Source organism: Rhamphochromis longiceps, linkage group LG3 (genome assembly GCF_057381845.1).
Source record: "Rhamphochromis longiceps isolate RC_006_pf linkage group LG3, R_longiceps_female_GT1.1, whole genome shotgun sequence".
In the NCBI taxonomy this organism is placed as follows: Eukaryota; Metazoa; Chordata; class Actinopteri; order Cichliformes; family Cichlidae; genus Rhamphochromis; species Rhamphochromis longiceps.
In genome coordinates this window covers 9039137-9065933 of record NC_140559.1, presented here as the reverse complement: position 1 = coordinate 9065933, position 26797 = coordinate 9039137, and the positions used below count along the sequence as shown (strand labels likewise).

The window sequence follows — 26797 nt, the reverse complement described above, 5'->3', positions numbered from 1 at the left end:
TCTCAAAATCCAGATTATCCCGTATCTACCCTGAAATCACTCCATACTGTGACAGATGCAAAACTGCTGAAGCCTCACTGGTCCACATGTACTGGTCTTGTCCCAGTCTCACTCAGTTCTGGTCAGAGGTTTTTTGTACCCTGTCCAGAATTCTCAGTGTGACACTGGCCCCCGGTCCCCTTCTTGCTCTGTTTGGCATCAGTGGGAATGAGGTGCTTCTACCGGCCTCTAAAAAACAGGCATTATCATTCTGTTCCCTGTTGGCCAGGAGGGCAATCCTACGGAGGTGGCGGGATGCTGCCCCTCCCACTCACAAACAGTGGTTACATGACCTCATGGCCTGTCTAAAACTGGAAAAGATAAGACACTCACTTCAGAACTCCACTGGGAAGTTTCAAGACATGTGGGGACCCTTCCTTGATGCTTTTCAAAATCTATAAGAATCTTTCAGCGGACTCTCTTAAGTCAGGTGTGGAAATACAGTGTGCGGGTGCAGGCAGTGACCTGGGTGGGAATGAATGGGATTGTTTTGCAGGGATTATGTTACTTTGGGATACATTTGTTTAGATTCTTTTTTTTCTCTCTCTTTCCCTTTTTTTTTCTCTTTTATTTCACAGCCGGAGATACATCTTTGGATTCATCTCACAGCATAAATGTACTACTTGACTTTAATGTACAGATCATCTGTAATCCTTCTCTTTTCTTTCTGTTTATATGTATAATATATATGTTGATGCTTATGTGCATAAAAGGAAACCTCTTAATAAAAAAAGACATTGTTTAAAAAAAAAAAATTTAGGCATTAGGATCACCCCAAGCCTCAAGGACATAACCTCAATAAATTATGATCCCCTTGTAGAAGAGGTCACGGAAATGCTAAACCGTTGGACAAACCTGCCTGTATCTATGATAGGCCGGATAAATATCCTAAAAATGACAATTTTACCCAAATTTTTATATTACTTCCAAACACTTCCGTTGACTCTACCAACTTCATTTTTTGACAGTTTAAACTATTTAACCAATTTATTTGGAATAATAAGAAGGCAAGGCTCCGCTTACAACTACTTTACTTGCCCTATGAAAGAGGAGGTCTCCAAGTCCCCAACCTCAGATGGTATTATATGGCTGCCCAACTAACATCAGCCACCCATTATTTCTGCCCAACAACACCTCCAGCCTGGCTTGACATCGAGCAAAAATCTGTTCCAGATCTTCCCTTACACACTTTTCTATATTCTTCAGACACTAAGACATTAAAAAAAAAATACAAGGAACCCTTTCTTGAAAAATACAATTATAATTTGGCATGCAGCTCATAAATATGTGGGCGATCCTCCATCGCTTTCGCAATTTACCCCTATTTGGGGAAATGAAAAGTTCATGCCTGGTAAAAGTGATGGAGGATTTAAAATATGGAAAAATAAAGGCATTCAAAAAATTAAAGACCTATATGCAGATGGCATGCTGCTCACATTTGATCAGTTGTGTAAAAAATATTTAATACCCCCAAAACACTTTTTTTAAATATTTACAATTGAAAAACTATTTGTCATCGAAACTGCAAAGGATTGCTGAACTTCCACCATTGACAAAAATAGAGGAGGTATGTGTTAAGAATACAAAAGGGAAAGGTTTTCTCTCTATATATTATAATTTACTGATGCTTTCCTCCAAAGACTCAGCAGCAGATAAACTGGATGCTTGGAGAAGGGAGATCCAAGAGGACATAGATGAAAATGACTGGAACCAGGCTTGCTTAAAAGCACAAAAACAAACAATAAACACACGCTTTAAACTACTGCAATATAAATTTCTCATGAGAACCTATATAACACCTGTCAAGCTTCATCATATGTCCAATGATATTCCGGACATCTGTACTAAATGTCTAGTTGAAAAAGGAACTCTTCTTCATTGTCTATGGGAGTGTCCTGAAATCCAGGACTTTTGGAAAGATGTTATCAAATATCTGTCCGAAGTGTTTAAGGTAAAAATCCCTTTAAAAGGAAAACTCTGTGTACTTGGAATATATCCAAGGGAATTTAAGCAATCGGGAAAAAAAATAAATTACTGGACTATGGACTACTTCAAGCCAGAAGAGCCATTGCGCTATGTTGGAAGAGTATGGATGCTCCCTCCATGGGACTCTAGAAGAAGGAAATTGCAGTCTCTCTAGGCCTGGAAAGACTAACATATATTGCCAAGGGCAAACAATGGGACTTTGTGAATATGTGGAAGCCATATATGGATATTTTAGGGAGTGGAGGTGATGTACATTTATGAAAAGGAAGGAAACGAAGTAGGGAAGGAAGGGAAAATCTTGTCTATCCTAACCCATTGTATTTTTGTATTACTGTGAGAACTATGCTCATTTCTACATTTGAATGTGATGTAGGCAGGTTTGATGTATGGATGGATGTGTGAATGTGAGGGTGTTCAACATTTGTTTGTATTGTACTATAAAAAATTTCAATAAAAATATATGGAAAAAAAACAAAAACAGGACAAAGACTTGAAAAAGTCGTGTTTTTCCTTCCAGGAACCACAAGGCTTCACTTTTAAAGGTGAAGTGTGAAAGAAATGGACATATTTGAAGTCCAACACCTTTTTCCAGTCACATTATTAAAGCAGACAAACTACAAGCTCATTTTCATTCCAACAAGTCATCTTCTGACCTGGACTAACAACACTGGTCTCTATGTGCAGCTGGATGTGAGACCAGTGCTCAGGGAGCGTCTACAAAGTGCAACACTGAAAGAACATCACACACTCATTTGCTTCCAGCACTTTCACACAAACATCTACTGTCATTATTGTCACCAAACTCTGTGGATCCTTTATTGCAAATTCAAACGGGATCAAATGGTCAGACAAAAGAGGGTTATGAGGAAATATGATGAAATGTTGTGTATTAGCAGCAAGTTATTGAATCATTTTCCTCAGAAACCAAACAAAATGATTGACAAACATGTTTTTACAAACTCAGTGTTGGACTTGGATCAGCAGGATAAGCTGATGTTTAAAGGCATTTGAGTCTCGCTGTATGAGAGTACAGTTATTACTCAATATTTATGGATGATGTTCTTTCAGTGTTGCACTTTGTAGACGCTCCCTGAGCCTCACAGCCAGCTGCACATGGACCAGCTGACATTACCCAGCATTAGAGGCGGGTGTAAAAAAATGGATTTTCCTATTTAAATGGTTTTAATTTGAATAAAGCGATGTTGATTCATTCAATCCTGAATCGATTTTTAATATAAATGTATTTTGCCAGAATCTCAGGTTAAAGCTCCCAAAAGTATTTCAACAACAAGCAAACAGATAAAACAGTAAATGAGAGCAGCTAAACACACAAAGATGGAAACACAGAGCGTGGATCGTTCACTCGACGGCACGTACACGGACATGCCGTCGGGGCTGAAAGTGGACAGCTCACAGATCCTGAAGCTGCAGGTTTCATCTGTCTCCAACCAAAACTGAGTGAACCAGCAGCAGAAGAAGATCCAAACTACGCTTTACGTTTGATGAACATCGTCATGAATTCTCTCTGACTTTGACGTTTACTTCCTGCACAGCTCTCTCTCTCTCAGTGTACTTCAAGAACAGTTTACCTTCAAAAATCTGTTTCCTGCATTATTCACTGCTTATTACGCACCAGTCTGCTCTTGTGTTCACTGCTGTCGGCCTCCGAAAACAAAGCCTCATTTCTGCTGTTCAATACTGAAGAAATGTAAACCTTTTAAAATGATGACAGATTACAAACTCTCAGCTGTGTCTGTAATCAAACCTCTGTAACTTTGCTTCACTTCAGCAGCATCAGCTCATGTTCACATGTTGATTCATGGTTTGCTTCAGTTTTTGATGGACTGCAGAATATTTTGAAGGTTATCTGCTATAAAAAGCCAGAACAGGAAAATCTGCTTCATGTGTTTCTGTTTGATCCTCAGTGACTTTGACACAAAGGCCTCTGCTGTGATGATCACACCTCTGATCAAGTCTCACAGTGTCAGCTTTGTTTTTATACATATGGATATGTGCTGATAAATGATCAGAATTATAATATTTCCCACTGTCTGCTGTGTGCCGTGACCTTTGACCTGCTAAAGACAGTCAGCTGTGGATTATTCATTGTTGTGTCTGATACTTAGAACTGTGAGGAAGAACACTACACAGTTAATCAGGGTCCCCTCTCTCTGAATCAGGAAAGGTGGGCAGGCCGCGTGTGGGCCGCGGGCCATACGTTGAGTCTCACTGTTTGAAATGTGAACATTGTTCTGCTGCAGTCAATGGACTAAACCAGAGAAGAAGAAAACAGACTTTACCATGAAGATCCTCAGTGTGGATCAGTATAATATCAGCCTGATGTCTGCAGTTTAGTGTCAGCACAACTTTCACATCATATTCATCTCAGCACAACTAAAACATGCTGACTGACCTCAGAGTTTCAAGTCCACATCCTGGACTCTCCAGGAAACCACACAGCTGCTTCACTCCTGAATCCTGCAGCTTGTTGTTGTAGCTCAGGTCCAGCTCTCTCAGATGGGAGGGGTTGGACTTCAGTCCTGCTGTCAGATAATCACAGCTGATCTCTGACAAACCACAGTCCATCAATCTGTATAAAGAATGAAAGATGTAAGTTTATTAGACAAAGTGTGAGGTTGAAATCATTCAGTGTTTGATCAACTGTTCAGAGCTGAAGAAGGTTCAGAATGTAGAAGTTTAGAAAATGGAAACTCCAAACAGCTGAAGCCAACAGGAAGCAGCTTCAAACAAACACAACAAGAGAAAAAACTGAATGTTTCACATTAAAGTCGTACATTTATCATAAAAACAGGACAAAGACTTGAAAAAGTCGTGTTTTTCCTTCCAGGAACCACAAGGCTTCACTTTTAAAGGTGAAGTGTGAAAGAAATGGACATATTTGAAGTCCAACACCTTTTTCCAGTCACATTATTAAAGCAGACAAACTACAAGCTCATTTTCATTCCAACAAGTCATCTTCTGACCTGGACTAACAACACTGGTCTCTATGTGCAGCTGGCTGTGAGACCAGTGCTCAGGGAGCGTCTACAAAGTGCAACACTGAAAGAACATCACACACTAGCTGTGTCCCAAAACGTCGGCTGCATCCTTCGGAGGACCCGGTCTTCGCGGTCTACGTGGGCAGGGTCCTTCAAAGACCGAAAAGGCTGGAAGTGCAAGGCTGTTAAATGGGACGGTCTAGTCTTCAGATTTGTGTCACCGCTGTCTCGGTGGAGTTTAATAAACTCGGCCGTCTGCTCCTTGCTATCTAAAATATAACAGGACACTGGTGTAAATTCTCGACCGTCTCACACTTCTGTTTAATCAGTTTTCAGTTTAACGTTTATTCAGCTGTGTGAAAATCCCGGAGGAACCCACCCGATGGATTAATAAAGTTTTATTTAATCTAATGACTTTGATCTCAGCCAAACCAATTTGCTCCGGAACAAATAAAACATCGAAAAAAAGCAAACAATTACATTTTTAAGTTCTCCGAGTGACTCATATATCATGTTTAACCTGAGTAGCGAAAGAGCGGGGGTCTGAAAACGATGAAGCCGGGAGTCCGCTGCTCTCGCCGGCTGGAGTGACCATTGCTATCGAGCGGGTGGGGAAGAGACGTCTCCGAAAACATCGGCACACTTTTGCAAATATGTGATGTCTTGATAAACCAAGCAGATATTTGTAATTTACACAGCTACTTTCTCGCCTGAAAATATGTTCAAAGTTTATTTTGTGACCCAGAAAGATTAATAAGAGTAATTTGAAAACTTAGTAGCTGCCGCCGTTGTTGGCAGCTGAAATTTGGCTGGGCCGCGCTATGAATTCTGGGATATGGTTGGCCACGAAGGACACACCCGACCCATCCTTCAAATTCGGGGAAATGAAGGACGCATTTGTTGGCCGCATTTGAAGGAGTCAACGAATACGGACAGCCTTCGTCGCCTGGCTGTGACGTAATTGGCCTTCAAATGCGGCCTCCGGAGGATGCAGCCGACGTTTTGGGACACAGCTACTAATTTGCTTCCATCATCCAACCTGAAGACGAAACAGAGACGGCTCCCCTTCAAAGTAAAAGCTGCTCCTTTTGGACACAGTATCAAAGAAAGTCTACAGTATAACATAGAAAAGACAGAACAAAGTTTTGGTTGTTTTTAAATTGTGCAGAAATGAAACTACACTAAGCTCAATTATTTGACAGACATTTCATCCCATGTCAGTTTGGCCTCATCCTGGGCCGGATTATCCAGCACACACTCTGACCACAGGCCCAGGGGCCACGCACAGCTGGGCTCCATCCAAGAGATAGGAACCAAACCAACACAATAATAAAAAGCACCATGTGATCTTCTTACATCTTCAAGACAAACATAGTAAAAACATGAGCACATTTGTTTCCTGATAAAATGATGTGACAGGTAGAACAGAGTAAAGTGGTGGTGTTACAGCCTTTCTCCCCTCTGCTGCCGAGGCTGTTAGTCTCTCCCAAACTCAGCTACAGGACTTCCAAATGAATGAAAGCAGCAGAAGTGGCTTTACAAATGAAAGAGGAAGAGGAGAAGAAGAGGAGAGGGAGGCCACCCTGACCATCACTCCAGCTGAAAACATCACACTTCCATTAAAGTTGGTGAGAAAATGTTGAGCAGGATGAGCTGCTGAACAGGACAGTGTTTCAGCCTGCTGACAGGCTGAAACACTGTCCTGTCAAACATCTCCCCGTCACCACTCCACTTCTGTCAGCCTTTAAATGAACCCTGCTCAAGTCTGTCACTTCTGTTTGGAGCCAAAAGAGGTTAAAGATTACGCCACTACATTCTTGTCTAGAAAATATTAAACTGTATTTGGTGACACACAAAAAAGGGTAAAGTTTAAGTATAGTTTGGGTCCACACATGTCCAAACCCTGGTGTGTAGGCCTACTTAGTATTGAGAAAAGCCCACTAAAAGAACGCCCACCAGACCAAAGCAATGGTTTTGACTTGATCAGCATTAACCCCGCCCCCTGACTTTGATGGGTGAAGCTGACAAATAAAATGTATTTATGAACAGTGATGCAGGGCCAGGAGTAGCAATGTGAATTAAATAAATACATCATTAAATAATTCATTAAATGTGTCAGTAAAATAATTAAAATAGAAACAAACCAATAATCGATTAAGTATGTAATTAACTAATTTGAATTGTACATAAATAAATAATGAATTATTTTAAATGAAATTAACTGATAATTAATTATCAATATATTTTTTAATTAATTATGTACATTTTTAATTAATTACTGAAATAAATAATTCATTAATGATGTATTTATTTAATAAACCATAAAATTATTGCTAGTTTAATAAAAATAATTTTAAGACATCAATATTAAAGGTTAAATTATGATAATGAATACATGCAACTATAACTGATGACGTAAGAATTTGGATTTTTTAAGCTAAAGCGAAGGTGCTGACTCACTTGGCATGTTACTCTCAAATCCTCCCTAATAACAATAACATAATTACACTTTAGCCACAAGAGGGCAGCAGCATTAATACAAGTCACATGTATATAAAGGTACAGTGATTATACTACAGTGATTTTGACAAAAACAAAACAGAAGTTGATGGCAGTGTGTTTTTCCATAACATACCAACCAAATTAAATAATAAAAACTTTATAACTTACAGAACTTTTTTAGAGGCTTTGACCACTGGCAGCAGCCTCAGAAGAGCCTCCTCTGAAGCAAAGTATTTCTGCAGGTCAAACACATCCAGATCTTTTTCTGATGACAGTAAGATGAAGACCAGAGCTGACCACTGAGCAGGAGACAGTTTATGTGCGGAGAGACTTCCTGATCTCAGGGACTGTTGGATCTCCTCCACTAGAGAACGATCATTCAGTTCATTCAGACAGTGAAACAGATTGATGCTTTTCTCTGCAGACAGATTCTCACTGAGCTTCTCCTTGATGTACTGAACTGCTTCTTGATTGGTCTGTGAGCTACTTCCTGTCTGTGTCATCAGGCCTTGCAAACGAGTTTGATTAGTCTTCAGACCCAAGAGAAAACGAAGGAACAAGTCCAGGTGTCCATTGGGGCTCTGTAAGGCCTTGTCCACAGCACACTGGTAGAAGTATTTCTCTGTCTGAGAGCTTGGTTGTTGTTCTTCCAGCAGATTGAGTCCAGAGTTGATGAAGGTCAGGTGGACATGAAGAGCAGCCAGAAACTCCTGAACACTGAGATGAACAAAGCAGAACACCTTGTCCTGGTACAGTTGTTTCTCCTCTTTAAAGATCTGTGTGAACACTCCTGAGTACACTGAGGCTGCTCTAATATCGATGCCACACTCTGTCAGGTCTGGTTCATAGAAGATCAGGTTTCCTTTCTGCAGCTGATCAAAAGCCAGTTTTCCCAGAGACTCAATCATCTTCCTGCTCTCTGGACTCCAGTGTGGATCTGTCTCAGCTCCTCCATCATATTTGATCCTCTTGACTTTGGCCTGAACCACCAGGAAGTGGATGTACATCTCAGTCAGGGTGTTGGGCAGCTCTCCTCCCTCTCTGGTTTCCAGCACATCCTCCAGAACTGTAGCAGTGATCCAGCAGAAGACTGGGATGTGACACATGATGTGGAGGCTTCGAGCTTTCTTGATGTGGGAGATGATCCTGCTGGCCTGCTCCTCATCTCTGAATCTCTTCCTGAAGTACTCCTCCTTCTGTGGGTCAGTGAACCCTCTGACCTCTGTCACCATGTCGACACACTGAGGAGGGATCTGATTGGCTGCTGCAGGTCGTGTTGTTATCCAAAGGCGAGCAGAAGGGAGCAGGTTCCCTCTGATGAGGTTTGTCAGCAGCTCATCCAATGAGGTGGACTTTCTTGTTTCAGTCAGGATTTTAGTTTTCTTGAAGTCCAAATTAAGTCGACACTCATCCAGACCATCAAGTATGAACACAACCTGGAAGTCTTCAAGCCTGCAGATTCCTGATTCGTTAGTTTGATTAAAGAAGTGATGAACAAGTCCCACCAAGCTGAACTTTTCATCTTTCAGCACATTCAGCTCTCTGAAAGTGAATGGAAATATGAACTGGATGTCCTGGTTGGCTTTGTCTTCAGCCCAGTCCAGGCTGTATTTCTGTGTTAAGACTGTTTTCCCAATGCCAGCCACTCCCTTTGTCAGCACTGTTCTGATTGGTTCGTCTCTTCCAGGTGAGGCTTTAAAGATGTCTTCTTGTCTGATTGTTGTTTCTGGTCTGTCTGGTTTCCTGGATGCTGTTTCAATCTGTCTGACCTCATGTTCCTCATTGACCTCTGCAGTCCCTCCCTCTGTGATGTAGAGCTCTGTGTAGATCTGATTCAGGAGGGTTGGGATTCCTGCTTTAGCGATCCCCTCAAACACACACTGGAACTTCTTCTTCAGCTGGGCTTTAAGTTCACGTTTACAGAGTGGAGCAAATATTTCTGAAGGTAAGAAATTCAGAAACAAATATTATATAATAAATATCACACCCTTTCAGTACCCTGAAAGGATGAATGTCTATTGGTCCATTTCTTGAGCTATTAGGAAAGATCAATATTCAGTCTTTAGAGAAATTCTCTTACTGCTCTGCAGATGGTCAGCCATCTCATGCTGCTTAAGTCTCCTCAAGAAGTGGAGTGTGATCTTCAGAAATGCTTCTCTGCAGCTCTTTCTTTCATCTTCATCCTCACCTTCAAACATCTCCTCATCCTCCATCTGGCTCTTTAAAGTTTCTGGGTGATCTGGACTCAGAAGCTTCTGGATCTTCTTCAGCTCGTTCTTCACAAACATGGTGATGTTGTCCTCCAGCCGCTGGAAAAGAAGACTATATGAATTACCCAGTGGTAAATGGATTGGTTCTTATATAGCTCTCTTTGATACTCTGTGCACACAAAGCTTTTTATACAACATGCCTCTTTCAACCAAGCACATTGTTCTATGCTTAAATACTTTCTTTCACACTCTGATGGATGCATCAGAGGGCAGCTTGGGTTTAGTACGTTACCCAGTACATTTGCCAGCCAGGGTTTGATTCACAAACCTTCTGACTAGTAGCTGACCTGCTCCCCTCCTGAGCTACAGTCACCCCAATCTGACTGAAACCATGGAGCCCAAACTCTGATTTATGTTGGACACACTGACAATCCTCTGGTCCACAAAGTGCAGCATAGAGGTGACTGAAAAGAACAAATGTAAACGTAGTACTACAAACCATAACCACAGAGTCCAGGTGTGTTTGATGTTGCTGTGCAGACTGACCAGTGGAAACCTCTGCTCTCTGCTGGTCCACTCTGTGGAGGAGTAATGTATAATTAGCTCATGTTATGTCTGTCCACACACAGACACAAGCTAAAGGTCCATGAAGTGACGTTTGGATGGGTTCAATCAATCAGATGACTGTCATGGTGAAGCTTTGCTAGTCCTGCTGATCCCACTGAGAATTAACAACTCAGTTTCCAGATGTCTGTAGTTTTCTGCTCAGTTTCTTTAGTCCCAACAGCTCTTACCATCTCCTGCATAAAGCTTTCCCTCCATGCTCAGATGCCCTGGAACAAGGTGCTCTCTTTATATGCTCACAACCACTAGCACTTTATATAGCCTCTGTAGAAATTATCCACACCCTCACTTATCTTAACTGCACTACTGTATAGCTCTGTGTAAATAATCATTCTGTACATACGATAATTTTTAACCCTACAACTGTTTACAACTTGCATAGTTCCCATTTCTGTATAGCTGTATATCTCAGATTTCTGTAAAGTTATTTCATATTCTGTATAGTTTTTCATACTTATATCCTGTTCATATCCTGTATATAGCTTGTACTCACTACAGCCTGTACATAACTATAGTTATAGAATATTCACAACATACTTCATACCATGTACATTATAACATAATAGACCCATTTCTGTAATATACTTACATATCTACATTATTGCTAATATATACTGTAATATATCTATATCACTAAGCACTTCTGGATGGATGCAAACTGCATTTCGTTGCCCTGTACCTGTGCATGTGCAATGACAATAAAGTTGAATTCTAATTCTATTCTTATATCAGTGACTGGTTTAAAGTGCCAACTTGCAGTGCTCGCCAACCTTTGTGTCAGCAAAAGTAGTTCTAATGTTTCTTACATTTCTTACATTTTTTACATTTTTACACACACAAATCAATGAACGCAAAAACATAAACTTTTCAGATATTTTGTTTTACAATGTTACAAAACTCAGTTCACAACTACACAGTCTGATTTACAAGTGCAAAATATTTATGACCACAGTTTGAGCCGATGTATGTCCCGAGTCTGTGGACTCAGTAGTTTTGTTTTGATTGTTCTTGTCTTTTGTTACAATTTCATTCTGATTAAGATTTTCTAGTTCTGAGGTTTTGGTTTCTGTGTTCCCTCTGTACTGTGTTAGTATTGTGTCTCTGTGTTCACTTCCTGTTTTATTTTGACAGTGCCATGTCCTATGTTAGTGTGTCTACTTTTGCCTCCCCTTGTCTGGTTATGTCCAATGAATCCTGCTGTGTCTCCCTTTTCTCATTCCCTGATGGCTCTTTTGTGTATATGAGCCCTTTGTTTTCTCCTGCTTGTTGCTGGTTCGTCTGTGTTGTCTCTCCGTGTCTCCGTTTAAGGTTTCAGGTTAGTTTTGTAGTTTTTCAGTAGAGGTTATCTTAGCTTCTGCACAGGCCATCTCCACTGCACTTCACCGTTTCAATAAAGCTCACTCACTTCACAGCAGTGTCGGCATCTTGGGTCCTTTATTAAATTCAACATGGCTCGCCCTGCTAGCCGTGACATGAGATGTGAAAACAATATCCAAAAAACATGAGGGACAAACAGGGAATAGTTTTAAGGTGCAGGGCCAACAAACTGAGTCTAGCCATGAACTCAGAGTTGATTGAATTAGCATTTTGAATTGGCTGATCTGAGTTACTTCAATCAAGTCGATGTTCACTTTGAGTTAAGACTAGGGATGGGTATCGAAAACCGGTTCTTGTTGAGAACCAGTTCCCACTGTTTCAATTCCTTGGAATTGTTTGCCATTTTTGCAAACGATTCCCTTATCGATTCCAGTCGCCCCGAATGACGTCACCACGTTGCGGAGCGTCATTTACCTGGCAGGAAACACGGTACCTAAGCGGCTCAAACGCTCAAAAGTTTGATTATACTTTACGAGAACGGATGAATGTCGTGTTTTTAATTCCGCTCCGGACTCGTGAATCTCAACCCAGCAGCAGCGGTAACGTTTGCACGTCCTCGCCCGTTAATGCGGCAGATAAATAATCAACTAACAGTGCATATTATGTTAGCGCGATCTGCCTTATCTGCCATTACTGCCATTACTGTGCGTTTAGGTGACCATGATGAGAGAGACAGAGTCTGGCTGGCGCTCGCTGGCAGTTCTCGCTGCAGTCTACCGGTAGCATCTCCTTTCAAGCCAGGATAGACTAATGTCACCGAGCAGTGACTAAGTTTGTGGTCAAAGGCTTGCACCCATTTGCCACAGCAGATGCCCCCGATTTCACTTTGGTAAGTGAATGTGTTTAATTGTAGGCAGGGACATTACTGGATATTCTTGTGTAATTGCTACAGAATAATTTATGTTACACTTTGTTATTGCTACAGGAGAATATTTATTTTATTATTTTACATTTACATTTTTTTTCCTGGGGACCCTGTGACACCCATTGAAGAGCCGTAGGCTGTGGATCTCTTAAGATTTCACTGTTGGGTTTGTAAGGCCATGTTACTCCTAAATTTCTATCTTGTTCAAAGAGAAGATATAAAACAAACTTCTAAGCTAATCAACTTTAGTGTTCTCCTTTTTTAAACATAAGAATCGATAAAGAATCGGATCGTTAAACAGAATCGAAAATGGAATCGGAATCGTTAAAATCTTATCAATACCCATTCCCTAGTTAAGATTATACGTGATTAATGAAAAAGAAAAAAGCCATCATCAGCAACTGATTCTGATTTAGCAGGTTTTCAAATCTAAACGGTACCCATCCCTAGCTGGTTGTAGTTAAACCTTTACTTAAAAAGCATCCCTAGACCCAGAGGTGGATAATGATGAGTTAAATTTACTCCGTTACGTTTACTTGAGTAAGTTTTTGAAAAAAAATGTACTTTAATGGCACACATGTTAATGTTAGCCATTTAAATATTAGCAGTTAGCTGAGGCCACAAGAAGAAGAGGCCCTAGAAGAACAATGGATGATAAGATTAGATTTTCAAGACTAGGCAGAGACGTGTTTTCCTTTACTGTCTCTTACAGAGGAGGGAGCAGATACCAGACGAGGTCACGGAGGTACGGGGAGGATTCGCAGCAGACAGCGAGACTGCCACGTCCATGCGAGAGAGCGATGGCTACGATAATCTCTGTTTTTGTCTCCCTATATAATGTTGTACAGCCCATGTGAGGGTTATCCTCTCTGTGAACCAGATGCTTGATTTCACACAGAGGTCCACCAACTGAATTTGATCAGTTATGGAACGATTTACCTCGACAGGCTCCTTCACTCGCTGCTTTTAAACCTCCTTTAAAACACACTTTTACTCCCTGACCTTTGACCCAGTGTGACATGTTGACTCACTACCTCAGACAGCTTAAAAATAGTCTTTTTCTTTTTTGGTGCTGCCTAAAAGAACCGTAAAATATCTGTGCTATATACAGTTATGTTCATATATTTTTGTGCTACATCAGGAAACTCAAAAACATAGTTTGTAATATTTTAATCCTTATTTTTAAAACTGTTTTGTCATTTTTCTTCTCCCATTGCATCGAAAATCATTATTTACACTGAATAAATGAGTCAGCAGCTCTCTTACATTGTTGCTGCAGGTTCATTACTGAAGTTTGGAGGTTCTTCTTTGGACCAGTCACTCCTCACAGACACACAGCTGGATGCTGCAGATCCTGCTCCATCCTCTTCCTCCATCTTCTTGATGTCAGGGTGGAGTTAGTCTGAGAGGCAAACACACACACTCAGAGGTGCTGTTGTACTGGAAGCATCACACTGACGGGTTTCTAAAGTTCTCATTGATCATTTCATGGAGTTTCTGTGGTAAACACTGTCCTGTGACGTATGTGTTATGGTGAGGGTCATGAGGGCTAACCAGCCCCACTCCTTACTCCTCATATTTCAGCCTGAAGCACAATAACAGCCTAAACCTAACCAGGAGGCTGTAACCTCAAAGGGACTTCATGGTTAGAAATAAAGGTTCAATGAAATGAAGCAGATCATAAAAACATGAGTTCCAACTTTAAAAGAAGCATCCACACGATGACGGCACAGCAGAGGAGCACTTTCTCTAACACACTGATTCAGTTCCACTGACACAAGGACACACACAGGAAGGCACACACACACAAGCCTTTATAAGAAACAACACAATCATCTGCGCTTGACTTGTCAATCCAAGTCCTTAGCCCATGAGCCCGCGGTATCAGACCACAGATATTCCCTTACTTTGAAAAAATAAAGCCAGTTTTCAGAACAGACCTGATGTTTATGCTACAGCCTGTTTACCAATATAATCAATATCAGATATCAGAGCAACAGAAACCTCGGTGATCAGGACGCTGGGACTGAGAACAGGAAGTGGCTCAAACGTCACAGTTTCATAACGTCACCCTGAACTCCACTCACGGAGTTTCTGTCGCCATTGTAGTTTTTAAAGTCCCGTGATAAAGGCGGGTCTTTCTGTGAATCCGCACGCTCATTGGCTAATAGCTCGAGATTGACACATCGTTATCCAATGAGCGTGCGGGAACTTCCGACATAAAGTTGTTTCCTTTGAAAAACCAAAGTCTGATTATTTTTGCCTCCACTGACGGAGCCTGTTGTTCCCGCCACAGAGACACAGTAATGTCAGAGCGGTGTTAACACTCACCCTGCCTCAGCACAGCTCTCACTCTCCTCCTGCTCTCTCACACTAAACGGAGGCTCAGCTAAACTCACTTCCTCTCTACTTACAGGAAACCAGCGCTCAGAGGAGCCGACCGGCCTCACATTTCACCCACAGACACGAACAGCGTGGAATTATTTTATGTCATAAGAAGAAACATATTCATGTTAACACTCACCTGCCTCAGCTCCACCTTCCTCCTCCTGCTTTCACTTTCACTGCTGCTCCCTAAACACAGAGGATGCTGGGACTTGTAGTGTTTTCCTTCCGGTGCGGTCTTCCTCTTTGTTTGTGTTCAAGATATTTCGATCATGTAAACATTAACAGAACACGTGAAGCCACACAGAGTTTGTATGTCGAGGTGGGTAGGAGGGTTTGAGGGTTTGGGAAGGGGTCAGAGGGAAGAGGTCTCTCAGTCTGGACAATCCACTTTTTTTTTTTTTTATTGAAAGAAATTTTCATATACAAAACAAGTCAAGGAAACAGACCAGAATTGTAACAATTTACTTTATAAAGATGGTGAAGCAAGTCATTATAACTTTACAGGGAGAAAATAAAAGTTTCTAGGGTAAAGTAATAAGGAACATAGACCTTTTGACACGGGCAGGAAAATTAGAATAGCAAGCATTTTGTGATTTTATAGTACAGCAGTTTTTTTATTCATATTTGAAATAAGTTTAAGTGACTTAAAATATTGACAAAAGTAATTCAAGAAGACGGTAAACATAGGAGAGGCATTCTTCCACTTACATAAATGAATGAAAAACTTACATAGCACTATTACAAAATTGACAACATCTGAGATTTCAGAATCCAGATTGTCCATAAAGTAAAGAACATCCTTAGATGTAAAGGCAGGTATATTGGAAATTCTGAGTGAAACCAACAGTGTATTTCAAACCAAAAAGCATTAACATTAACATTAACATTAACAATCCACATTGATGGCACAAGAGCATCTGGCTGCACCCAGATTGTATATTCTACAGCAGGGGTGTCAAACTCAAATACACAGTGGGCCAAAATTCAAAACTGGAACCAAGTCGCGGGCTAACATTAATATTTATTGAAAAAAAAATCTTCCTCCAGATATAAGAATGAATCTTTTCTTATGGACTCAAACACGTTTTGCTGAAAAACTGAATATGGAACAAGCAAAGCTTAATACTAAACGATATATATATTAGCTGTATAATACCAGTAGGCCAGCTCTAATACTAATTTGGCATGGCTTAGGGCCAGAGTTTGACACCTATGTTCTACAGTCAATGCTGCAGTCACAAGGGAGCGCCATATTGCGACCGCCACACTAACCAGAAACACGTGACCTCCACAGTAACCGGAAACACGTCACTTCAGTTAAATCGACTTTGACAGCGAAAACTAAATTGTATTTTTGTTACTATTGATGCTGCTGATAAATAAATTTGAGTCTAAGTGTTTTTTTAACAATCTGGGTTCATTGAAAAAAAATCACCATCCCTTCAGCTTGTTCGTGGCCAAAAGTGTCCATGTGTTATGTTTTTGTTTCTTTGCTACTTTTTCTGCATAAAGTTTTTTCTGAAATATAAAATAGTCATTACTTTTTACATTTTTAATCCTTCAAACACCCTTTTCTAGTACAATGCACTTGTTTGAAGACAACCTCAAAACTCACCATTTCATATACCAGCAGTGCTACTGGACATTATTGTACAGTGGTCCCTCACTGTAACGCGGTTCACCTTTCGCAGACTTGCTGTTTCGCTGATTTTTTTTTTCTTTAACAGCACATTGTGTTGTGCGTTCTGATTGCTGTAGACCATTGTCAATCAATCTAGTGCCGCTTAATTATTTAAAATTTTAACTGAAAATTTATGCGAAGTAACGGTGCTGTTAATTCTCATGTTGGCAATGCTGATAATGTGGGTGATGACCGCGGTGAATGCAATCACACACCATCCTCTAAAGAATGGTTTGATGAAATTGGTGATATTGATGCCACACCTTCTGAAGGGCATTTTGACATTGATGAGCTTCTTTCACAATCTGTACTTTGGTATCAAGCAACTGACAGTGTTAATGACATCCTCCTGTCGTCACCTACTGCGCATTCTGATGCAGGCGAGAGTCTTATTGCTCAGTCCTCTGTTGGCCAAATTGAAATTTTGACATTTGACGACCTCCTGTCGTCACCTACTGTGCATTCTGATGCAACTGGTAGTCTTGATGTTGTGTCCTCTGCTGACCATTTTGACTCTCATGAGCATCCGCCTTCAATGATTTTGATGCAGCTGTTGATGTATTAGATAATACGAATGAAAGTGACACTGTGCAGATTGGCGGCAGCAGTGGTGATGGCAGCGGTGGGGTTAGGAGTAGGGACATGCCTCATTTTAATTCCAGAGAACTGCGTCAGTGTCTTGATTTTAGAGAGACCGGTTTAGATAATCTGCCACAGGTTCCCTGCAGGGTGCGAGAGAGTTTAGCTAATTTAATTGACCAAGCCTTAGAAGATGCCCCATCAGGGAGCATGTTGAATGTTGTGTTACGAGGACCATCCCTAGCCATGTGCAGTGTGTGTTCCAATCAGATGATGATTATAATACAGATTTATTCCTTGAGGAAATCATGCAAGTGCTTCCAAGTAATGACGAGTCTATATCATCAGACGAACTTGAATTTATTGCCACAGTTGCTCATAACAGGAGCGGCGGTGTTCGTTTGAGATTAGGGAAAGTGATTTATGACGACATCTTGTTAAAAATAGGGAGACATCTGTATAATCCTCAAAATAGTAATAACAACCTGTGTTTTTGTCTGTGCTTGGCGCATGCTCTCAATGCTGAGGTGTCTGAGGATGAGAAACTACTCTGTGCAAAGCAGCTACACATTGATGCAGGGCTCGACCCCAGGCAGCAGGTTTCTTTCACCAATGTCAGCAGTTTTAAAAAACAGCTAAATGTTAAAATCGTTATTTTCCATCATACTGCAGGACGAAAACAGCTACAGTGTTTCAAAACACACGACACACCGCAGCCTCAAACCATATATATGTATTTACACGATGGTCATTATTATGTCATTGAAAGCACAACAGGGTTTTTTGGAGTTAGCTATTTTTGTAATTATTGTTATAGTAGATATCAGACTCCACTGTGCCACACATGTAGATTCAGATGCAATGTATGCTTTACACTGTGTCAAAACTACCCGTCACAGACTGTGAAATGTGAAGACTGTAAACGTGTCTGTAAGTCGCAGCATTGCTACCATCAGCACAAACTAGTAGAACCGGTACATAATCTAATACCGTGTGATCGTATGAAATACTGTGAAACATGTGGTACGGTATACAGGAAGTCAGACAAATCAGAACACAAATGTGCCCCAAGTGCATGTACACTCTGTGGAGAATGCCTGGTAGACACTGGCATGAATCACGAGCGTTTTCTTCAGCCTGCTGAAATGAAACAACCTCATGAAAACTACATAATATATGATTTTGAGACCCGATATCATGACGGAAAGCATGAGGCCGTTTTTGTGTGCACAATGGATATGCATGGGAAAAAATTCTGTTTCAACACATTGAATTGTGTGTCTGCATTCGTTGGGCTGTTGATGTATTAGATAATACGAATGAAAGTGACACTGTGCAGAAGGCCTAAATACCGTGGCTATACATTTATAGCCCATAATTCTTCGGGTTTCGACAGCTATATTCTCCTGGAATACCTCGTTAAACAGGGTATTGCTCCGGGTGTAACAATGAGAGGGAGTCGTGTCGTTCTAATGTATGACAAATCCTATGATCAGAGATGGATGGACTCATTTAGCTCTCTGCCCATGCGTTTGGCCAAAACACCTTCTGCCTTGGGATTCGAGGACCTTGAAAAAGGCTTCTTTCCACACACATTTAACACAAGGGCTGACGAATTCTATGTAGGTCCTTATCCTGCCCCGTCTTTTTACGGGTATGAAAAAATGTCTGAATTTGAAAAGGAGAAATTTATGGCGTGGTACAAGCCTGCCTGCGAGAAACCATTTGATTTACAGGCTGAAATGCGTAAGTACTGCATTAATGATGTCGAAGTGTTGAGAATGGCTTGTAAAATATACCGTGAGACCTTGATGGAGTGCACGCAGATTGATCCATTTTCACATGCCACCCTGGCATCATACTGCATGGGGATTTTCAAAACCTTGTTTCTTCCAAAAGACACCCTGGCATTGACTCATCACGGTGCGCATGTTGATCAGAATAAGACATTTTCAGACGTGTCTCTTGAATGGCTTCAATACGAAACAAAACATTGTTATCAAGCATGCTCTCAGAGGCGGCGAACAAAAAGTAGGACCTTATTTTGTGGATGGATTTGATGCTTCCAGCAGAAGTGCATATGAATTCTTTGGGTGTTTCTATCACGGCTGTCTCCGCTGCTACCCGGAGAGTGATGTTAACCCTGCCGCCAAGCTGTCATATGGCGAGTTGTATCATGCAAGTTGTGAGAAGGTGAATGCTCTAAGAATGCATTATGGTCTTAATGTCGTGGTCATGTGGGGGTGTGATTGGTCATCATTAAAGTCGACTGATCAGTCAGTCAAGGACTTTATGCACAAATACAAAAAGCCTGAGCCTCTGGACCCTAGAGACGCGTTGTTTGGGGGGAGGACTAATGCGATGAAACTGTACCACAAGGTTGATGATGGTGGAGATGAAAAGATCAGATACTATGATTTTACAAGTCTTTACCCCACTGTTCAGTGCACGAAAAATTATCCAATAGGTCACCCTCAGATCATATCCAATAATTTTGACAGAGTTGAAAATTATTTCGGGTTTGTTAAGTGCACTGTGCTTCCTCCAAGGGGTCTATTTCATCCTGTTCTGCCCTACAAGTGCCACAATAAGCTGATGTTTCCTCTCTGCAGAACGTGTGGAGGAGCTGCTGAGGAGCAGCAGAAGTTTGTTCAAGACTATTATGAGAGAGAAGGCATCAGACTTGACCCTGCTAAGATTTGTGTAAACAAAGCAATCAGAAGTTGTAATAAACTGCTTCTGAACTCTCTCTGGGGGTGATTCTGCATGTGAACAAATATGCCATCTTGCGAGCTGATTACAGACCCTGCCAGATTCACACAGCTGATGTTCAGTGACCATTATGACGTTCGCCAGTTTTGTTTCATCTCTGATGATGTTGCAGTGGTTCAGTGGTGTCACGCTGATGGTAGAGGGTCGCGGGTGAAGGATGTGAATGTCTTTGTCGGTGCTATGACTACGGCCTATGCGAGGCTCACTCTGTATGACTTGTTAGACAAGCTGCAGGAACGCATTCTTTACTGCGACACAGATTCAGTTATCTTCACCTCTCATCCCGGGGAGTGGGTACCCCCTTTAGGACCATACCTCGGTGAGCTGACTGATGAGCTCAGTGATGGCGGGTCTGGAGAGGATGATCACATTACTGAGTTTGTCTCTGGAGGTCCAAAATGCTAATGTTATTACACAAAACAGGGCAAGACTCAGGTTAATTGTAAAGGTGTAACACTCAATGATGTTAATTCTAAAGTTGTTACCCACGAATCGTTGAAAGGCTTAGTCAAGGCATTTGTGGCCAACAGGGATGCGCGTTTAGTTGCAGAGTCTGACACCATCAAACGCAATAAGAAGAGGTTTCATCTCAGGAATGAAACAGATGTAAAAAAAAGTTCAGGTGGTCTATAACAAGAGAAGGGTGCTGCCTGACTATACAACACTCCCTTATGGATACTGATCAGGATCAAGCCTTTGATGGGAGGCTCCAGCACCCTTTAGTTTAGTTATTAGCGGGCCGAGTAATTGTGGAAAGACTTTCTTTGTCAAAAGCATCATTGAAAAAGCATCCACTATTATTTCAGCCAAAATTGACAATATTGTTTACATCTACTCCTGCTGGCAACCTTTATACAATCAACTTCTTCAGATAAGAAAAATCACCTTTGTGAATGGTATACCGGAGTCTCTGAGTGACGATGTCCTTTTACCTCCGGATAAGAACAACTTGCTCATTATCGACGATGTGATGAATACTGCGTCTGACAGCATAGAAGTTCAAAATGTGTTCACACAATATGTTCATCATAGGAACTTGAGCTGCATGTGTTTAGTTCAGAATTTGTTTATGCAACAATTTCGTTCAACACTAATTATTTAACTCTGTTTAACAACCCCAGAGATAAATATCAAATTTCAGTTTTAGGTAGACAGATGTTTCCAGGTAATACAAAATACTTCTTAGAAGCTTTTAATGATGCCACATCCACCCCATACGGGTATCTTCTAATCGATTATAAATCTAAGACGCCTGACTATTTAAGACTCAGAACCAATTTGTTGTCAGATCGTCAAGTTGTTTATATCCCCAAAAAACGGCTAAAGCGGTAAAAAGGATGTCGTATTCACGGATGCAGAGAAACATTGCACTGTTGGAGTTGTTGTATAAATCCCCACCCAGCGTACGGAGGAATATTATTTGTAATGCGAGCATGGATTTTATTAATGCTCTGTGTGAGATATCGCTCAATGTTTTGAAAGGTGTTATCCCGCTGACTGATCAACAGTACAGACAGCTAAAAAAGAAGTGCAGTGGGAGGGGTCTTAGAAGGTTTGGGTGTATACACATACAAGCCGTTGCCATCCTGCTTAGTAGATGTTGGCTTGGTTATGTTGGATATCACATCCTGATGCTGCTGTTTTTAGGTGGGGTTTGACTATGCTGACTCCTTTTTTAAACAATGGTACAGCAATTCTAAACAGGCTGCTGAACAAACCTCCCAGACCTGCGCCATATTGCGTGCTGGTCCCAATATAACCATTCAATTCGCCACCAACCTGAAAAAGGGTATGTGTTGATTTTGGTCGTCTTTCAAATCAATTTCTATGTCATCGATTAAGGATTTCGAGACTGGTGTGTAGTGTGGGCTGTCAAATTGAAGAATGGCTACCCGACGGTCATCGTCTGTTATATTTATTGCTCTTAATAGCCGCGCATGGGCGTCACCCACAAGCTAGTAATCAACGATATCTGCATAAATAAAAATGTTCTATTTTCCGCCGTATACGTCTGCAGGATGTGGTGCGTATGTGTTTTTATAATGAAGTACAAACGGGTCTTCTGATTTGAATCCTAAGATTCCTGCCAGTCTCCCTCTAAATGTGAGAACTGTGCCCCTAGGGCCCATAACACTAACATAGTTACTAACTTCACTGTATTGTGTTTTAATGTCGGTGTTATGTTTTAATGTTTTATTATCTGCGCCACAGATGCATAATGCCCCACAGACAGCTCAATCACAGTTATGGACAATGCTCCATCTTTGACTGGATCATAAATTTCCACTCGCGAATCTGATTGTGGAAAAGACAACCATAGTCTTGGGTATTGAAATTCTATAACACCGACCTCATACGGTTCATTTAAAACAATAGGTTTTGCTCGCTTTGTTCTAAAATTAGATTTCTTATTGCCTGGATAAACATGTGCTGAAGCATTCGAGAAGAGGCTCACATAAAAGCCTGCGTTGTTGTTGTTCGTTTTATCCATTCCTTCCTTCCTTCCTTCCTCAGTCTTTGTCTAGTGCAGAATGAAAGTATGCAGAGCTGCGGCGTCTCTGTTAATCACACTTCAACGATGTCTTTTTCAGGGATCCATGAATTCAAATGAGAAGGCCAACCGAGCCATTTGACCAGCGCTAACTTTTTTCGGTCCTCTTTTTTTCTGCCAAGTATTTTCTCTATTTTAAACCTTTTGTTTTTGTCAGTAGTCACCTGCTGTATCTCAGGTTCATAAAATACACCTTTCACTGCAGCTCCTGTGAGATCCTCCAGTTTGTATACGGGAGGGTCTCTTCCTAAACGCTCCTTTATGGTAAAGTACTCGTCTGTGTAGGTCTGATGGTAACCCTTTCAGAATATGCCTCGTAGTTTAGATATTCTCACTGTATCGCCCACATTAAATTTAAAAGTCACCGGTTTTTGGGGTTTCATTTTGTACAGGGTGTTAAAGACTGCTTTCTCATTATCTTTGCACACCTCGGTGGGGGTCATTTTGATAGAGCTGTGATAAGACAGGTTATAGGACTGTACAAGATCTTGGATCACATTAACATATCTTGGCGAGTTAACTGATGATAAGTATTTCCACATTTTCCCCTTTAAGGTGCGGTTAAAACGCTCTACCACACATGATTTCATTTCACTAAAGGTTGAAAAATGTGTGATGTTATGCTGCTTGTTAAGGTTCAAAAATTGAGGAAGGAGAGTACAGACCACCATGGTCCAGAAGCTCTTAGTCAAACAATGATTTTAATGACTACACACGTGTGGGAAGAACACTCTGTACGCAGACAGCAAGTGATCTCCGACTTCCTCAAAGCATACACAGATTTTATACCGTCAGGGCTTGATTTACTGACGCCCCTTCATGCGTCACAGACAGGATATATACACATACGTCAATATCAAAACCACAACGACTTTTGACACAATTTAAAAGAACAATTGTCTTCTATCTTCATAACAGGTGCTTCCTGTCACTGCCGGATGCTCGCTTGCCATCTTGGCACCTCAGCAGCAGTTCTGCGACAAACTGCTCTTTTTGCAACCCCAAGCAAAACATGATTAAACTTTTACCTATAAATGATTCTCTCTAACTGAGTGTGTGTGTGTCTGTGTGCTAACCACAATTGCACCCTATTTCACCTCGCGACTAGCTCCTGACCTCTAGACAGAGAGACAGAAGCCACTCTCAGATATGTAATAACTGAACTAAAACTATGGATATGTCATCTACTAAATAAATGTTTCAATCAAGAACCCCTACTAAAAGCTTAATACAAGAATATGAACATATAAAAGATATTAAAATAAACTGATATAAGTGTTTTGTAAGCATGTATTGCAATTCCTTCTATGTTCTAGTTTTCCCTCAGCATGGATCATCTAGACACTCTCACTAGTGAAGCTTTAGACCATTAATGAACCTGAACATCAACTCAAATAAGCACAGATATGCATTATGTATAAAATAGTTATAACTGCATCTGAAATACAAAATTAATATAATAACTTGAATGCATAAACATCTTAAGGCCATCTTAAAGCTATCTGTTACATTGTTAAAGCAATGATCAATTTGAATAACCTAGTAATTCAAATGGCCTCGTCTGGCCTGCTGCTCAAAATAACCTAAGACTGGTTTCACTTCTGCAAACTCTCTGCAAGCCTGTTTCCTGTCAGCCTGTGACTTTTAGCCTTTTCTGAAAGACACACTGTTCAACCTCTGAATGCAATATAAACTACAGATTATATTATTAATGCAATGGTGATGATGATTATTCTTTAACAATAGCAGTAAAATAATTTCCCTGCTCCACATGCTCCATTAGTTTTTTCCTCTCACTCACACACACGTCTGGGCGTGGCTTTGTTCTGACGTGTTTTGTGTGAACGGTCTCTCAATAAAAGGCAGCAGGAGGAGGAGGATCTAGAGGTCATTTTCATGGTGGCCTCCCTTGCGCAAATAATCGATCGATCGACTGTCTTGTTTTCTTCATGATGAATAAGTCTCTAGAATTCGCGGGGCTTGTGGAAACAGATCCAACATCTGGATTAGCAGTGCTGGAGGGGGAGACTGAGCGGTCCACAACATGGCAGATGTTGTCTGTAAAAGAAATCCACACATTGCATTTTTAAAAAAATATCGGGTATAATGCCAACGTCTCTCACACAGAGACAACCTACCATTTGTTTTTTTTTTGTTTTTTTCCTGTCCTCAGGGTTTTTGGCCTCAACATGGCAGAAGGTAAACCAATCTTCGGGCCATGTGCGAGCTGATCATATATACAAGACGCGTCCTAATATTCTCATAAGAAGAGTTGTTTGTATGTGCTTTAAAAAAAAAAAAAAAAAAAAAAAAAAAAAAAGTGTACCCCTTATGAAGACCTAGAGCCAAAAATCGACCACGCCATAAGTGCTATAAAAAGATTATACATTAATATTTTTCCACTTTAAATTAGCCAATATTTTAGACCTACTTCTCCTTGAAATATTCATATAAAGTCTTAATTATATTTCGCGATTTTAACCTTTTATATCCCGGTTTTGTCACATGAGCACACTGCCTTTTTTGGCAAAAAAAATGAATTAAATATTTTCCATAAAATACATTTGACAGTTATATTTTATTGTACTTTTAATTAGGCCTTTGGATGGTCTAAAAATTACTGACCTTCATTTTGATCGGCCGTTAGTTTTTTTGCAGGAGAACGTTTTTCACTCTTGCCCCAATAAATGCATATTACCTTGTTGCCATCTAAAATCAAATAAAAAGCATTATGTAAATAAAAATACAAGATCAGTTTGAACCAAACAAACATTTTTCAACAATGAACAAGAACATGTATATGGTAAATGTAATTATGTATATTGTTGTTGGGAATGGGGAAATGTATGAGAGAGAAAGAGTGTGAGAAAGTGAGAAAGCAGTGAGAGGGTGGGGGGCGTGTGTGTGGCTGGGGGGTAAATGTCTTGCTCAGGTAGAGCAGTGGCTGCAGACAAATTTGCTGTGGGCTCGGCAGCTGAATTTTCCACATTTGCTGCATGTGTTTCCCACTCGCCTCCTTTTCCCAACACAGAGCTCACAGAGCTTCCTGCCCTTGGGATTTGTCACTCCAGAGGGGCCTGCAGCAGCACCATCCTGCGCATCTCTTACTAACTCAGCAGCGGCTGATGAGCGGGGAAGACGCGGTCTTTGTGACAAATGGGGCGTGATCAGGCCTTCTCCCACCTCTTCAATGAACATCCTCCTCCTGTGTGGCTTCTGCTGATGCCAGGCCTGATCCACGGAGGTCCACAGCATGAAGACGTTGTAGAGGGAGACGTCTATGATGTGATGAAAAAGGGCCATTGGCCATCGATTGGTCCCTCTCCTGCAGGAGTAGGTGCCGACAACATAACAAAAAATACACACACACACACACACACACACACACACACACACTAAAACCTCTGTATATTTTACACAAGAATATATGAAGAAAAATGAATAGAATTAGAATTCAACTTTATTGTCATTGCACATGCACAGGGCAATGAAATGCAGTTTGCATCCATCCAGAAGTGCTTTAGTGATATAGATATATTACAATATATATTAGCAATAATGTAGATATGTGAGTATATTACAGAAATGGGTCTATTATGTTATAATGTACATGGTATGAAGTATGTTGTGAATATTCTATAACTATAGTTATGTACAGGCTGTAGTGAGTACAAGCTATGTACAGGATATAAGTATGAAAAACTATACAGAATATGAAATAAATAACTTTACAGAATCTGGGATATACAGCTATACAGAAATGGGAACTATGCAAGTTGTAAACAGTTGTAGGATTAAAGATTATCGAATGTACAGAATGATTATTTACACAGAGCTATACAGTAGTGCAGTTAAGATAAGTGAGGGTGTAGATAGTTTCTACAGAGGCTATATAAAGTGCTAGTGGTTGTGAGTGGTGGTTCAGTCCATGTTATTATTGTGTTTGAGGGTACAGTTGTCCATTGTGGGTGTGTGTATGTTCATGGAGTTGGAGTTGAATAAAGGTGTGCGTAACTGATGCGTAATGACACCCACCTTATCAAGGTTGTCGACACCTCCTTTGCATCGATTGTAGTCTGTGATGATCGCTGGCTTTTTTCTCTCGTCATCGCTGACCTCCGGCCTGCGATGTTTCGTGCTCAATAAAAGCACATTCCTGCCCTGTCGGGGAATGTACGACACTAGGGTCTGTTTCGCTGAAAAGGCAAAGATCAAGGAGTAGAC

The 26797-nt window shown here is 40.8% G+C and overlaps 3 protein-coding genes and 1 long non-coding RNA gene across 4 annotated transcripts in view; all 4 read right to left on the bottom strand.

Moving 5' to 3' along the window:
• The window catches only part of LOC146672785 (protein NLRC3-like), a 203600-nt gene extending 188379 nt beyond the window's left edge, over positions 1–15221 (bottom strand). Inside the window, exon 1 of the mRNA XM_085388996.1 lies at positions 15127–15221. The gene's annotated coding sequence lies outside the window, so the exon portion shown is untranslated. The remainder of the gene's footprint in view (positions 1–15126) is intronic.
• The window catches only part of LOC146672777 (ribonuclease inhibitor-like), a 176508-nt gene that overhangs the window by 13445 nt on the left and 136266 nt on the right, over positions 1–26797 (bottom strand). The window contains exon 2 of the mRNA XM_085389425.1: positions 4439–4615. Within this exon, the coding sequence (XP_085245551.1) occupies positions 4439–4611 (173 nt within the window). The 5' untranslated portion in view covers positions 4612–4615. The remainder of the gene's footprint in view (positions 1–4438; positions 4616–26797) is intronic.
• LOC146672786 (protein NLRC3-like) lies at positions 7691–9830 on the bottom strand. The gene is made up of 2 exons (XM_085389038.1): positions 9607–9830; positions 7691–9465 (listed from the first exon to the last, which is right to left on the bottom strand). The coding sequence occupies exons 1-2, from the start codon at positions 9812–9814 to the stop codon at positions 7691–7693; spliced, it is 1983 nt and encodes a 660-aa protein (XP_085245164.1). The 5' UTR covers positions 9815–9830.
• Positions 23874–26797, bottom strand: part of LOC146672783 (uncharacterized) — a 28042-nt gene continuing 25118 nt past the window's right edge. Inside the window, exon 5 of the long non-coding RNA XR_014908537.1 lies at positions 23874–24631. This is a non-coding gene — a long non-coding RNA (uncharacterized LOC146672783). The remainder of the gene's footprint in view (positions 24632–26797) is intronic.

What these genes read in the sequence shown, in the direction of transcription:
- LOC146672786 (XM_085389038.1), bottom strand. Translation starts at nt 9,814, where the DNA reads ATGTTTGTGAAGAACGAGCTGAAGAAGATCCAGAAGCTTCTGAGTCCA. An exon ending in GGCTGACCATCTGCAGAGCA is followed by an intron (nt 9,466 to 9,606) that starts GTAAGAGAATTT and finishes TCTTACCTTCAG; the next exon opens with AAATATTTGCTCCACTCTGT.